A 15,337-nucleotide genomic window follows, 5' to 3' on the forward strand; every position below is an offset into this window, starting at 1 on the left:
GAAATATGATTTACAAAACAAAAGTAAAAGAACAGACTATAAAACGGTAGCATTTTTATTTGTTATAGTCAGGGGTAGTTCAGTGTTGTGGAACTGTTTTAAAAGCGTTAGTAACATGATAAGGTTATGTGACTTGTGTGCCAGTAGTGGGTATGATCATATTCATCAAATTGTACAAAGTTTGTGTTAACTGACAAGCGCAGCTAAATTAATTGACCACTTTTTTTATGATTACAGATATGTTGTTCCCTAGGCTTTGTCTGATGCTGGTTGTTCTCCATGCTGAGGAGACTGTGGGTAAGTGGTTTAGAGCTGTAGCCTTTACGTGCCATTGTCTCCACTGTGTGGTGTACTGAGTGCTTTTGCGGCAGCTGTGGCCTAGGGCTTCGGGCTTGTAACCGAAGGGTTGCTGGTTCGATCCCCGACCAGTAGGAATAATATGCCCACCCTTGAGCAAGGCCCAAGGGCACTTCAGTGCCCTCTCACTGCTCCCCGAGCGCCACTGTAGCAGGCAGCTCACTGCTCTGGGTTAGTGTGTGCTGTGTCACTGTGTGTTCACTTTGTGCTGTGTGTGTTTCACTAATTCACAGATTGGGATAAATGTAGAGACCAAATTTTCAAAAGAGTATATACTTATATACTAACTGTGTAATGTCACCACTCTCTTCAGCCTCAGTGTCCTTCTCTATCCTGGTGCCTGGTGAGAAGATTCTGGCCTCTCCTGGAGACACCATAACTTTGCCCTGTTCAGTCTCTCCTACGTTTCACCCAAGCGAGGTACGCTGGTATCGCCCGGACAAATATGACACCCCAATTCTGCTCTACAAGAAGCTGCAGGTTGAGGAACAAGAGGCTGCTGACACTCAGTACACGGGCAGGGCATCTCTAATTGGGGCACTTGAGGAGGGGAACGCTTCCCTGAAACTGAATAATCTCTCTGCGTCAGACAGTGGGGAGTATGTGTGCTACATACAACATGAAAGTTGGTATGAAAGGGGACGTGTGCTGACAGAGGTTAGAGGTAAGAAGACCTACGAAGCTATAGGTTGAAGTGTCTGAATCTTTTTTTTAATTCAGGTGACATTGACTGTGCTCAAATTAATTGACCTATGTAGTCTAATGGCTGACAAGGGGTGGGCTTTCCTCAATCTACTCTACTGTAGGAACTCAAATGAACATTTATTTTTGTATCATATTTCAGCATGTCTAGACAGTGCAAAGAAAAGTAAAACTGGTATGCACCTGACATCTTTAAACAAGCTGCAATTTAAGTCAGACAAAATAAATCAGCGGAATCTGTGAGGAACTATTCTATCCATCATCTCTTCTTGAGAAGATACTGTAAAGTGTTTTGCCTTTTACAACAATAGTTCACCAAAGCTAGTGTTAGGAATAGAACATAGATCACATAGATTTCTCAACAGAAGTGATACAGTTATCCTGTTTCTGGTCTCCCGTTTCTATATCTCTCCTAATTCTCTGGTTCAATTGCCTTCTCTTCCACAGTTCTAGGCTCTGTCCCACTCATATCCGTCACTGATAGAGGCAATGGGCAGGTGAATGTTACCTGTGTTTCAGAAGGTTGGTCTCCACAGCCCACTTTCACCTGGAGAAACAGAAAAGGAATTGAGATTAAAAAAGGCCTTAACGAGGTTCATTCAAAGGGTAGGATACCTAAATCATTAAGTGCTTTTCATTCACAATATTCTAAAAGATTATGTGCACTGTGCACTGCGTATGGAGTGAAGGCTAAAAATATGATAGCAAATTATTTCATAAGGAAGTTTACAGCTTTCTACTTAAATCTCTGATTTTGCCTGTCCAATCCATCTCTCTCAGATGACCAGGGCTTGACGACAGTGAGCTCCTGGATGCTCGTCTCACCCTCGGATTCAGACGGACTCTTCTGCTCTGTGGGTCTGCCTGATCAGGAGAGGATGGAGAGCAGGGTGGCTCTGCACCTGTCAAGAGAGCAGACGTGCACCCCAACAGGTGGGTCTAATTAGTGGAAATACATAAGAGGTGTCAAAGGGGGTTGGTGTTGGTGAATCCTGTCCGTTAGCGCATGCTTCAGGCATTTCTAATGGTCATCCTAGCATCAACATCAGTGGACTTGACACCAGAGTCATCATATGCTATTTATTATGACTGCTGTTACCGTTATCAACTTCCTGAATTTTTGGTCAACGATTCCTGGAACACCGAAACACCGGGGCACATGAAACTCAGTGGGCATGTAGCCCCACTAGACTTTTACGGAAAAAACGGGGCCACTCCACCCCTGCGCTGGGCCCCCCAAAACCCAACATTTTTCCTAAATAACTACCTGTGCATGTACTGTATGTGATAAGGCAGTAAAGGGTCATTGAGTAAATGTTAACTTCCTCCTAACAGGAGCTTGGAAAGATGTTGTCATTGCTATTCTAGCATTGTGTCTCTTGGGGGTTGGCATATATCATCTACACAAAAAAGGTATCACATACTTAAGTATCAATATGTTTACAATTATATGCACCACACCTTACCCCCTGGCATCATGATGACATAATTTTTATTTTTGCCACAGGTTTTATTAAATGGCTTCTATCTCAGAAGAACAGTAACAGAGAAGGTAATTGTCTTTTCTAAGCGCTGTTCAGCATTGCATAAAACTCAAAAACACTAAACTGTTTTTGAGTCAAGTCTGCATCTTATTCATTATTTATTCATCCATGCCATTAACCCCCACCCCCACCCTCCACCCCCCCTCCACACCCACACACACACACACACACATACCTGTTTTCTTCAATGCCTAATATTTTTACATTCTTTTCCAGAAGCCACGGATGAAGAAATCGTTAAATGTAATGTTGATGTTTTATGGTATCATACACTTCCAGTTGCATTATGGTATCATCTAACTTCCAGTTATGCAGTTATAGTTGATTTTAAACATAAAATGTATATTGATCAGGATGCTATTATATTTAGTATTCACCACAGCTACAGTATACTTGAGACAAAGCTTTGCATTTTCTTTAGAGTTTAACCTCTTTACATTGTTTCAGTCGGACAAGAGGAGCAGATGGAACATAGAGGTATGTATCTATCTGTACTAAGGGTAAAACTGATTCCAATGTTAATTTTATGTTGGTTTTTACAGTTGTGAAATACATTATATATTTTCTAGCAAACTCAAACTCATGCACAGAACCTACAAACTCTAAAGAGTTAAGTGAAGGCACAACTGAGGAAATTCATTCAGGTAACTGTTATCTTTCTGTCTTTTTAAGCTGTTATATGTGTGCAAATATTTAACATTATCTATACATACTGGTGACAGAATAATACCGGTAATCAGATCAGATGTGAAATGATTTGTCTTTTGTCTTTAATTCAGAGAAACCTCCAGAGAAACCTAAAGGGGAAGACAAAGAGACAAACACAGAAGTAGATGTCTCACAAACACCAGGTAAACTACATACATAGGCTTTTTGTTTCTGTTCTTTATACTGATGTCTTTACTTGACACCCCGAAATGTGTTTTTCATAGATGTTATAATGATGTTAAATAATAATGCAAACTTAACAACAGAGATTTGGGAATTAAGGTAAATTTTGATAGATAACATGCCTTTTTGGAAACTTTGCATGTGCAGAATGGGACGAGGCGAAGCAACGCAAAGGTAAAGCATGCATGCTACACTTTAATAAAACACATAAATTATCATTTGTAACATAACTAATTATGAATCGGCACTGTATGTTTCTTTCTTATAGTACTAAAACTAATTGTGGATGAAAAAACTGTCCCTCCTTCACTGACAGTGAAAGGAAAGGGTGCGACGGTGTACTGTCCTCAACCAGAGAAAATACATGGCCATGACAATTACTTCCCTCATGTTTTGTGTACGGGACCACTAAGCTCAGGGCGGTACTACTGGGAGGTGGAAATGAAGAAGCCAGACAAACAGTCCTGGTATGTAGGGGTGTGCAGCACCACAGCAGCAAAGTTGACACCCAGAGTCCCTATAACCCCAGAGAACGGCTTTTGGGTGCTGCATTATGAAAAGGGAACAGGACTATTTGCCAACACAAAACCACCTCTTCTTGTGCCTACAGTAAAGCAGCTCAGCAAACTTGGGGTGTACTTAAACTCCAGTAAAAAGGGCATTCATACTATGTCATTTTTTAATGCTGAGAACGGATGGCCCTTGTGTTCCTTTAAGTATTTCAAAGAGTCAGGTGGCCTGACACCTGTCCTAAGTCCCGGACTAAGAGACAAATATCCTCTCACTGTATGCTAGGGGAAATGGACTTTGTTTCTTAATTACTCCTACATGAACTAGTGTCACTGTTAACCATTAACATTGGATTTGTGATCAACATACTAGTAGGCCTACTCTATAATTTTTCATTTTGTGCAACTTTTTGTATGTCTGTCTGAATTTCACTATATTGTGCTGCTGATATAGTCAAAGCTCTGACTGGCATTTTCTAATGTTCATCCTGAGCAAGAGTCAAGGTACTCAGTGAAAGGTGGTAGACCTGTATTCTAAACAAAGACATGACAAAAAATGACAGAGGGTGAAGAAGGGGAGGTAGGCACAGACAGTTCCTAACAGATAATTAATGCCTTTGTTAGGATTGTATTGGCCTGAAAATGATTAACCATTGTTTAGTAATTTCATTTAATAATCTGTTATCTTGTGTAGTACATGTTTATTACTTATGTGTTTATTTACTGAATAAATCAATACTTTTGCATGTTTTACATTGTATTTTGTCCTTGCACAAATGTTAAAAATGTTAGTGTCTCTGAAGTTTGGATATCACTAATAATGAAGTGTTGCTCACTGAATTAATTGCTGAGGCATCTTCTGAAAATGTTTGCAGAGCACTGTAAATTAAACAATGACCCGAGTTTCTTTAAAATAATTCTACCTTCAGTAACAGCCTTCAAGTCAAAATGTTTTTATGTTAGTTCATACACTGCCTGGCCATAAAAAAGGTCACACACTAATATTTCGTTGGACCGCCTTTAGCTTTGATTACGGCACACATTCACTGTGGCACAATAAATGTGACACAAGCTTCTGCAATGTCACAACATTTATTTCCGTCCAGCATTGCATCAATTTTTCGCCAAGATCTTGTCTTGATGACGGGAGATTCGGACCACTACGCAGTCTTCTCCAGCACATCCCAAAGATTCTCGACTCTGTGGTGGCCATTCCATGTGTGAAAATGATGTTTCATGCTCCCTAAACCACAATTTCACAATTTGAGCCTGATGAATCCTGGCATTGTCATCTTGGAATATGCCCATGCCATCAGGGAAGAAAAAATCCATTGATGGGATAACCTGGTCATTCAGTATATTCAGATAGTCAGCTGACCTCATTCTTTGGGCACATACAGTATATCGTTGCTGAACCTAGATCTGACCAACTGCAGCAACCCCAGATCATAGCACTGCCCTCACATGGAGGCTCTTACTGATATGCTCAGTTAAATCCAGGTGGTGACCTTTTTTTGGCCAGCCAGAGTATGTTTGTTCTGCTAGTGTATCTAGGACCCAGCTACCCTGGAAAATCCAGAGTTCTTGCTAGAGCACAATTTGATGCACGTTACTTTTGCCACTTGTATCGCGGGGAGCCAATCACGTCGGTGTATCTGATATAGGCGGGCCAAAGGTGACCTAAACAGATGACAGTCGTAGTGTTATCCAATTGCGTCGAAGTCCGGAATCAGTCAGTAAACATTAGTCGTATAGTCTTATTCAATTGCGTGCAGTGAGATTTTCAAATGCACGCTTGGTGCCGCTCCGAGTTGGGCCATTACATTATTTGTGGCTAGACCCTTAATCTTTCTAGATTACCAGGGTCTGGAATCTCCAGGCTAGGACCCAGCCATCTGATGGAACAAAAACTGAAAATGCAACTCCACAGTGCCATCTGCTGTCCATCTCTTATATTTCAGTTTGACTTGATTCTATCCCAAAGAAATACTTTTTAAAATGCAACAATCTTTGACTAATTCACTTTTTTGCACATGTATATTTTCATAGCATCAAACTGAGGTACTACAAACCAAATTCTGGAATGGCTGACTGACTGATCGGATTGGCTCTGTGTGTGTGTGTGTGTGTGTTTGTGTGACATCAGTGTTAAAGCTCCATCTAGTGGTCACAGAAGGCCTGACAACTACACATTTGCAAAAACAAAGTTACTTTTATTACAGACCAGTAAAAAAAGAAAAACACCATTGAACACAAATAATCGAAGCATATGTCTATACAGTGTGTTTCATCGTCGTCATCTTTGCATGTCTGTTGTATTATTTACAAAACCTTATGTACACGTACAGCTTAATGGAGAGATATTTCGATAAAAACACAACCAGTTTAAATAGTAATAATTATGGTGATAATAGCAATAATAATAATTATAATTATAATAGTATATCTATATATACAATGCAACTAGCAGAGAGACTGAAAACCGTGTGTAGTAACAGAAGGCATGAACTGTTAAATAACTTCAAGTATCTGAGGCTGAGATGTGTGGCTAAGCTACGTGTTCGATATGGGTGAAGTGATTGTGACCTTGTGATGACCTCATGGTCTTGAGGGCCCTTAGGGTTTGAAGTTCAGCAAATATGTCCACTAGCACATCCATTTGTACACCACAGGAAGTAGCTGTCCACAACAGTTATATATAAGCTACACTGGCCACTTGAAAAAAAAAACATTACATAGAATGATAAGAACGCAAAGATCAATCTGTAGTATACATACACTTGGTGACACATAACATTTTCAAAGCCATTTGGCAAACCTTTGGGCTGCCCAGACACTCCAAAGAAGAGTGAGTGATTGATAAGTAGTGTCTTTCTGTGGTTCATCTCAAAAGTGGTCAACATTCATCTTTCAGCTCCTCCACTTCCTCCTCTTTATCGACAATCCTTCATCTTCACACGATTGTGCCTGTGATTTGAGTCCTTTGGTCTCTGCGTCAGAGGCCTGTGTCAGACCAGATTCTCCTAGCCAACACTCCTAACAGCCAGGAGCAGCACAGTTTCAACAAACACCAAAATAAAGAGAGCAGCTACTGCCTCCGTCAAAAAATCCTCTACATAAGACTCAAAAAAGGAACATATTAGGAGGTTTTTTAGTAAAAACATGTAGCACAAAGCGTCACTTATATTTTCTTTGTTGCAACTGTCAGCTTTCTGGAGTCCTAAGCGGTCTCAAAATAACTCTGAGACCCTGAAGTACCATTCTGTGTACCGTACAATTACGAAAACGGAGGCAGAATCTTTGGCCACTCAAACTACCCATCATGTGAAAAAAAAAGTGTTAGTTAACGATTTCTTTTTAACAACTCTCATCCCTCAGGATGATTTTTCCTCCCTTACTCTGTAGGACACTCTCTCTCTCTCTCTCTCTCTCTCTCTCTCTCTCTCTCTCTCTCTCTTCTTAGCAGATGGGCAGGGGGTCAGAGCTGTTGCCCTCTCTCTGCCGGGTCTTCTTGAGCAGCTGGATGCGGTTGTGGCAGTAGAACTTGATGGCCCTCCAGTCCCGCCGGTTGCTCACCAACAGGGGGCAGAGCTCCAGGCAGCGCTCACAGTCAGCCTTGGCAGGCACGCGCAGCTCAGCGATGTTCCGCGTCAGGTGTGACTCCACGGCTGCCCTCTCTGCCTCCGACCACGGCCGCTTCAGCACACCGCGTTTCCCTGAGAACGGAAAAGGCAAAAACGGATGAGTCAAGATGAGGTCTTCCATACTATGCATACAATTAAAAAGGGGCATGATGGTCATGTTCACTGATCATATATACTGTACACTTAATGGTAGACACACACACTGCAGTAAGAATGCATTGCTCATATCTACATACCTCCCCCCACCCACCCCCTACCACACACAGGCACACACACAGAAGAATGTTCACTCAGTGCCACCCACAGGATTTACCCACAGTGAGAATCATCTCTTTCTCATGTACATAAACACCCACCCTTTCTCTCTCCTCTCTCACACATGCAGACACCCACATTTCAGTGACAGGGAAGAATATACCTACTCATGAACTGCCTCAACATAAACCGCTCACACACTGATACTAGACACATTTGCCTCCTTCCTCGTTAATTTCACCTCATAGAGCACAAGGCACACAACTGACAACTCCAACTTAAACTCACACAAACTATGCACACACAACCACACTGTAAGAACATACAAACACCTGTGCCCATCGAGGCCCATCAAAAACACAAATACACACACAACAGCATCTGTACCCGTACAGAAACCTTAAACACTTTGACACAAACAAATGCACACCTGGTTTGGGCTGGCCAGAGCCTCTCTTGCGACCGGGGGAGAACGGCGACGCTCCGTTCATCTTCTTGGGACGCGGGGACTTGCCGTTGGGCGAGCCCTTCTTCATCATAATCATGGCCGCCGGGGTCACTGACACCATCTTGTCCTTCCCTTGCTCGCTGTCAGACTCCTCTGAAAATGAGTCCCCAGAGTTTGCTGACATCACTACGTGTTGAGAGGGAGAGAGAGAGGGAGAGGATGGAGGGGAAAAATGAGGAAGAAAGGAAGAAAGAGGGAAGAGAGATGGAAAGGATGCAAAAAGAAGGAGGAAAACCAGTGGTTTGGTTACTAATCACTCTCAATGGAAAAGCACTCCTTGAAAGTTGCCCTGCATCTCTCATTAGGAGTAATTAGTTATTACACTGCACATTAATTAGCACCGTCGGAGGCTCATGACTAATCCTCTTCAGCCCTCTCAGTCTGTGTCTCTCGCCATTTCATACACTCTGTAGCTTTGTTTCTCTATCTCACTCCCTTTCTTTCATCCTGCGTGTTCTTCCTCTTCCACCTTCACCCATCTAATCTCCCTTCCCTACTCAAGTTCTCCTTCCTTCTCTTTCCACATCTCCTCCGTCTTTTTTCAACATCTTCTTTTCTTGGTCCATCTCTTGAATTATGTCACTCCCTCTTTCTTCTATCTTAATATATACCTTCAGCATTATCTCTCCATGTGTCTGTCATTTTCTTTCTGAATCCCTTTCGTCCTTCTCTGACTCTCTCACTCTCTCACTCTCTACCCCCCTGTTTTCCACTTGGCTTCGATGTCTTACCGTCCAGCTCGAGGCAGATGTGGTGCAGGCTCATCCCGCGGAAGAGCACGCCGTCTCTCTCGCCGCAGAGCACCACGCGGCCGATGAGCCCCATCAGGCCTGGGTCCTGGCTGATGCCGGCGCAGCTCTGGGTGACGTGGTACTCGCGGTGCAGGAAGCCCTCCAGGCGCTGCACGGCGGCGCCCTTCTGCGCCTCCTCCTCGGCCTCGGCCAGCAGCAGCAGCTGCGTGAGGATGGCCACCTGCCGGCGCACGCGTGTCTGCGTGAGGGCGCGTGGGTTGCGCGTGCCACTGGAGCGCGCCAGGCTCCGCAGCAGGTCGGTGCCGCGCAGCGGCGTCGCCGGAGAGTGGTATGGCCGGGCGAAGACGAACGGGTTGAGCGGGTCCACGCCCACACCGGGCCGCGTCTGCAGCAGCATGTCCAGGCACGCCTCCGAGTGTGGCGGCAGGATGAGTGGCTGCACGCGCCCGCGCTTGCCCTGCACGCCCACGCGTGGCAGGTGGGGCAGCACCAGGCGCTCGAACGGAGAGAGCGAGGCCTCCAGCGGCGTGAGGGCCGGCGGCGCGCCGGGGGGCACCGGGACTGGGCACTGCGGTGTGATGCGCGACTGGTACTCATTGATGGTGAGCTTGGAGACCTCGCACTCACGCCGGCGGTTGTAGAGGATGAGCAGCGCCAGGCTGGAATGGCACAACAGGCGCCAGGCCTCGGCCGACTGTGGTGAGCGAGACAGCGAGATGAAGGCCGAGTGCTGCAGCCTGCGCAGGTACAGCACCAGAGACGACAGGGACGAGAGCAGAGGCATGATGTGGGGCCGCCTGGAACTGCACAGGAGTGAGACAGGACAGGAAGAGAGAGATAAGAACATAGAGGGGGAGGGAGAGAAAGGTTTGTTATGAGTTGAGCTTAGTTTATGCAGCAGAAGTATTAGCAGTGCTCTGGTGTAATATATCATTCCATTGCTTGGTTGAATTCCTCAATTCATTTTCAGATATTATATAATTCACTCCTATGATGTAGCTCCAGTTTTTTGGCCATATTACACTTACTTACAAATTAGCAACTTTCAGAGCATAGCAAAAGTGTAACATATGACTGAAATGGCCTTTAGCTCTGTTACTGATTACTGCATCTGGAGTGAGGATAACAGTAATTTTACAAAGCTAAAGCACAACAGAATTATTTTGACCACAACATCCATTTAGAATTAGTAACGGCAGTCTGTCCTGTAGTTGAGAGATGAATTGATGTGTGGCGGAAAGATGTAGTTCTACGAACAAGACAGTTATAGCCATCAAAACGTAGAAATTATATCAGCAAAGTGAGCAATATAGCTGAAAGCATTTCTTGGAGGAAATACCAGTGCATGTAAAGTGCTTCCTAGGATATTGCTAGGATAATTAAGGTGGTTACTGTTTGCTACGGTGGTTGCAAGGTTGTCATTATGGTAGTGGTTGTTAAGATGTTGCTAGGGTTGAATGAAGTGGGACACAGACAAAGGGAGCCTTTGGAGTTGAGCAGGAGTCAGTGAAAAACAGGTGCAAGCCAGGTTGATTGCCCTATTGTGATGTCATAATAGTTTAAAGTCATTGACCACCATGTAGGTTTAAGCCAACTCCCACTGGCGACGACATTTGCATCTATGGATTTGACGCTCAAGATATAGAACAATTTTCTAAACTTTGCCGTTGATGTGTGTCAGACACCTCCAGTGGACTTTTCACCGTTAAAAGTAATGGAGTTCTAAACTTTGACGTCAGACGCCGCCAGTGGGCGTTGGCCATTTAATAGGAAATTTCTACTCGCTTATTGCAAATATCTCAAAAAACTATTAAGTTCTCATCAAAACATCATAGCTCAGATGTCCTTTACAAGACCAATGATGTTTGAACAAAGTTTGTACATTAATCGTGTAGTGGTGTTTTCTATAGCCTATTCATCAACCTGTCGTTAGTTGTACTCTTGTGTTGGGATATGTCTGTGAGGTGCTTAGCTAAGTTCTATGCGTAGCCTACTTGCATTTGAATGACTTTGAAACATTTTACAGAAAGGCCTCTGTGTACCTGTTGGCTTGCCTTGACTGTCCGCGAAGTATCCGAAATAGTTCCAAATTTCACTGCAACCTTTTGTTTTATCCACAAGAGGATTGTCGGCAAATAACTTGTGTTGACGTTTGCTGCGCACTCACTCACTCAGAGCTGCCTGCTTGACCTGCCCACTTGCCTAGATGCATGCAAGGAGCATGGAGAGTGGGAGCAGTCCACACAGACACAGAACGCTATTATTTTAATAAAGTATTGATTCTAAAACCGTCAGAAATCGTATAGTTTTTTACGTGAAGGCATTGTGATACATTTCTAGTATCCGTACACCGTGCAACACTAAAGGCAACGTCGCAAAGGTAACTCCACTTTCCACTGTGACTGCACTGAATGTCCACTTCGAATGTGCATTAACCTCTGCTACCAGAACGACATGTTGTCCATAAGCCCTTACATATTCACTCAGATCTGACTTGTATAATCTCTCTGTTTTCTAACCTGTGAGGTGTGAGTGTGTTTTAGAGGCGGTACATTTGCAGGGGAATTCATACCTCATGATATCCTTCTTATCATCAGCTCCGCTGTCGTAGTCGCCCATGCCATTCTCGTCGTCCTCATCCTCATCTGGAGTGACCGCTGGGAGTGGGCGTGGCTGAGAGGCTTGTTGCTGCTGCTGCATCTCCAGCACCTCCTTGTGCTCCATGTAGATGGGTGTGGGCACCTCCTCCTCCTTGGGCCTCCTCTCGGCCTCCTCCACCTCCTCCTCTCTCTCCTTCTTCACCTTCCGTCCTGCCTTCCTGGGTGGACTCACCACCTGCATGGGTGGGCTCCTCTTCAACACAGACACTGGGACCCCGCCCCTCCTGGGTGGAGTTGTCACTATCGGGGCCGGGCTCTTGCGGGGCCCAGGGGACAAGGCGGGGCTCCTCCTGGAATTGGGAGAAGGGGCGTGTCTAGGTGGGGCTGACGGGATCACCAGGGCCGTCGCTCCTCCGCCGGCAGCAGGGCCGTCTCGGGCGTAAGACGAAGAGGAGGAGGAGGAGGAAGGCAGGGAGGCGTGGAGGTGCGTGGGGTGTGCCGAGGGGTGCGGCTGGGCGTGGGCGCGCTCCAGGGCCGCCCGCACGTCCGGCTGGTGGGTGTGGTGCTTGTCCAGGTGGCGCTGCAGTGAGCGGAAGTGGCGGCCACAGTACACGCAGCACTGCTTGTAGGGCATGGGGATGCGCAGGTGGACCCCGCTGGCACCCACAGCCGGCGCCGGGCACTTGAAGAGCGGGCGTGACGGCTGAGGTGGCTGCGGCGGAGAGGACGGCAGCGAGCGGGGAATGCCAGAGGCCGCCGAGGACGCAGAGGCCGTGGCTGAACAGCCGGGCGGGCGGCCCGGAGGCCGCGGCTGCGGGGGCTTCTTCTTGGGGCAGGCGGAAGCCAGGGCCAGTGAGGGGTTCGGCCGGCGCTTCTTGTGGCGGTGCTGGGCACGGCCCCTCTGGCCTGAGCCGTTGGCACCCTCCTCGTCCTCGTCTTCCTCACAGTCAGAGTCGCTGCCATCGGAGTGCGACAGTGGGGACGAAGACGGAGAGAGGGACCAGGATGGAGTGAGGTAATCAGAGACGGAGACCGGCACCTGCCCAGCCTCATCCTCCTGTGACACACAAACACAATGTAATGTTACTTTTGGTATTAAAAATATATTGTATATATAAAACACACACATACACACGCATTCGCTTATCCTCTGCTCTCACACACACACACTCCCACTATATACACACCCTTACCCTCTCTCTCTCTCTCTCTTTCTCTCTCTCTCTCTCTCACACACACACACACACACACACACACAAGCAGGGCCAATAGGAGTCTCACCTTCTTGATACCATTCTCAGGGTCAGAGTTACACTCGAAGCCGGCCGGAGGCACGGTGCCATGGAAACCCTGTGCAAGAGGCATGAATATTCATATTTAGTACATAATTATCACCACCTCAACTGTCAGTCACTGAGCCGTTACCATGGCCACAGATGTTGTTATGCACTGTACCCATCCGGATTCAGTCGCTGCACATTCACCCAACATGTATCACATGTGTTTAAGCTTATGAATAAATGTATTAATTTATTAATGACTAAATAAATACATTGGTGAATATTAAAAAATGCATTAATATAAATACTGCACAGCAGTAAATGACAAAATAAAGAGTAATGTAAGAGAACTGAGTAAAACTGATGATCACAGCAATCAGACTCCTTATGGATCGTTATCAGCAACATGCTGAGATGAGATGGGAGGGGGGAGGGTGTGAGAGAGAGAGAAAGAGGGAGAGAGAGAGAGAGTGTAGGGGAAAATAAATCAGGCATGGTTACTATTGCCATGGTTACGGTGAGGCTCACCATTGCGTTCTCGCCCCATTCAGTCAGACTGTAGTCCACCGTTATCTCCTCTCCCTTAGTGATGTCGCGGATGGCTATGACGACAAGCCGCACCTGATTCCCACAATGCACCTCCCGGATGCGACAGTTAGGGGTGGAGGGGTAGAGAACAGGCCCCCGCGTACCATTGTCCCCCTCCTCTCCCTGTTCAGACACACTGAGACACACACAGAGAAAGCTCAATGCATGCACACACACATACCCTTGTGCGTGCACACACACACAAACATAACATACACACACATAACACAGAGACCAAACAATGGACAAACACACACACACACACACACACACCACATTCACTCAAATATGACAAGGCAAGGCAATGCAAGTTTATTTATATAGCACATTTCATACACTGTGGTAATTCAATGTGCTTTATATAAACAAAAGCAAAGCCAAGTAAATAATAGACATCAATTATTTAATTTAATTTAGATAAACTACATAAAATACAATAAAATACAAAAATACATAAAAACACAGAGTACATCTCATTAACAGGAAGTGCATTTAATTAGTTAACAGAAAGCATCTGAGAACAGCTTAGCCGCTAAAAACTGCTTCACCGTGTTTAGTTCTGACAGCTGGTTTTACCAACAAATATTTCTTCTGTGACCTGAGAGGTCAGGAAGGTGTGTCCTGCTGAAGCACGTCTGATAGGTAATTAGGTCCTGTTCCCTTTAGTGATTATAAACAAGCAGTAGTGCTTTTTAGACAATTCTGTGACTAGAGACCAGTGCAGGGACTTAAGTAATGGGGTCAGTTCTTTTAATTTTCGTGAGAACTCTAGTTGCTGCATTTTCAGTTCGGTCAGTTTCTTTCTGTTTCACTGAATACATTTTTGAGACATCCAGTTGTTAATTTGGTAAATGCATTAACAAAGAGATTCAAGGGGACCTTTAGTCATTAGGTGACATGCCTAAGTACATTTGGCTGTCATCAGCATAGCTATGATTGGAAATAAAATTGTTCTTGATGATTTGTCCAAGTGGGAAAATATACTGTAAAGGTTGAATAATAGTGGCCTCTAAATCGACTCCTGGGGAACACCATAGGTCAAGGATGTTGGTGTTGAGGTACCGTGGCTAATGGCAACAAAGAAGCTCCTTTCTTGTGGGTATGATTTGAGCCAATTGATATCTAGACCTGTTAATCCAACCCAATGTTCTAGTCTGTGTAGTATGTTGATCAACAGTGTCAAAGGCTGCACTAAATTCCAGTAACACTAGGATTAAAGTGTATGTTATTTAAAACGATAAAAACAAGAGTGCTTGTCATTGGTCTGAAAACTTGACTGAAAGTAATCAAAATTTTTTACCAATAAATGGTAGATTGGAAATGTGCCTGTTAGGCTGTAATGGTACACAGACATCACAGTTTGGTGTGTACCTTGGTTTTGAAGTCACGGTTCAGTGAATTTTCAGTACAGTAAGCCTGTAGGTACTTAATTCACTGAGTATAGTATTTTGAAAAGGTGTCAAATGTATTTTGATGTTAATTGACAAAACTGACATATGGTCGGCTACTTAAAATGTTTGTGTGGGAACTCGAATTTGAAACATGGTCCCCAAGCAAAAAAGACAAACGTTAAAGACTGCATTTGGTGCATTTGGTACATTCGGTACACATCTGTATCGAACCCAACGTCCTGTATCTGAATGGTTCGGTATGAATAAGTGTACCTTTACACCCCTAATGCCTATATAAGTATAAGTATATATACTC

At 44.8% G+C, this 15,337-nt stretch overlaps 2 protein-coding genes across 2 annotated transcripts in view; one reads left to right on the forward strand and one right to left on the reverse strand.

Moving 5' to 3' along the window:
* Nucleotides 1-651: 651 nt before the first annotated feature.
* LOC143133471 (butyrophilin subfamily 1 member A1-like) lies at nt 652-7,146 on the forward strand. Its single transcript, XM_076293233.1, has 8 exons — nt 652-1,021; nt 1,507-1,581; nt 1,840-1,992; nt 3,051-3,080; nt 3,383-3,454; nt 3,642-3,668; nt 3,811-4,103; nt 7,003-7,146. Exons 1-8 carry the CDS (start codon nt 652-654, stop codon nt 7,144-7,146), a joined length of 1,164 nt encoding a protein of 387 aa, XP_076149348.1.
* LOC143134339 (uncharacterized) overlaps nt 6,194-15,337 on the reverse strand; it is a 19,368-nt gene continuing 10,224 nt past the window's right edge. The window contains exons 4-9 of the mRNA XM_076294668.1: nt 13,571-13,766; nt 13,044-13,112; nt 11,735-12,819; nt 9,142-9,965; nt 8,333-8,536; nt 6,194-7,719 (exon numbers count right to left, since the gene is read on the reverse strand). Of these exons, the coding sequence (XP_076150783.1) occupies nt 7,463-7,719; nt 8,333-8,536; nt 9,142-9,965; nt 11,735-12,819; nt 13,044-13,112; nt 13,571-13,766 (2,635 nt within the window). The 3' untranslated portion in view covers nt 6,194-7,462. The remainder of the gene's footprint in view (nt 7,720-8,332; nt 8,537-9,141; nt 9,966-11,734; nt 12,820-13,043; nt 13,113-13,570; nt 13,767-15,337) is intronic.

This window comes from Alosa pseudoharengus, unplaced genomic scaffold (genome assembly GCF_046254945.1).
Source record: "Alosa pseudoharengus isolate Yale_2024_CS ecotype anadromous, Long Island Sound unplaced genomic scaffold, YU_APseudo_1.1 YU_APseudo_1.1_scf_2, whole genome shotgun sequence".
Classification (NCBI taxonomy): domain Eukaryota; kingdom Metazoa; phylum Chordata; class Actinopteri; order Clupeiformes; family Clupeidae; genus Alosa; species Alosa pseudoharengus.

Excerpts from the sequence above, each read along its gene's own strand:
- LOC143133471 (XM_076293233.1), top strand. The coding sequence starts at position 652 with ATGTCACCACTCTCTTCAGCCTCAGTGTCCTTCTCTATCCTGGTGCCT. Across the intron at positions 1,022-1,506 it reads TGTGCTGACAGAGGTTAGAG|TTCTAGGCTCTGTCCCACTC; the intron begins GTAAGAAGACCT and ends TCTCTTCCACAG. Across the intron at positions 3,455-3,641 it reads AGATGTCTCACAAACACCAG|AATGGGACGAGGCGAAGCAA; the intron begins GTAAACTACATA and ends TTGCATGTGCAG.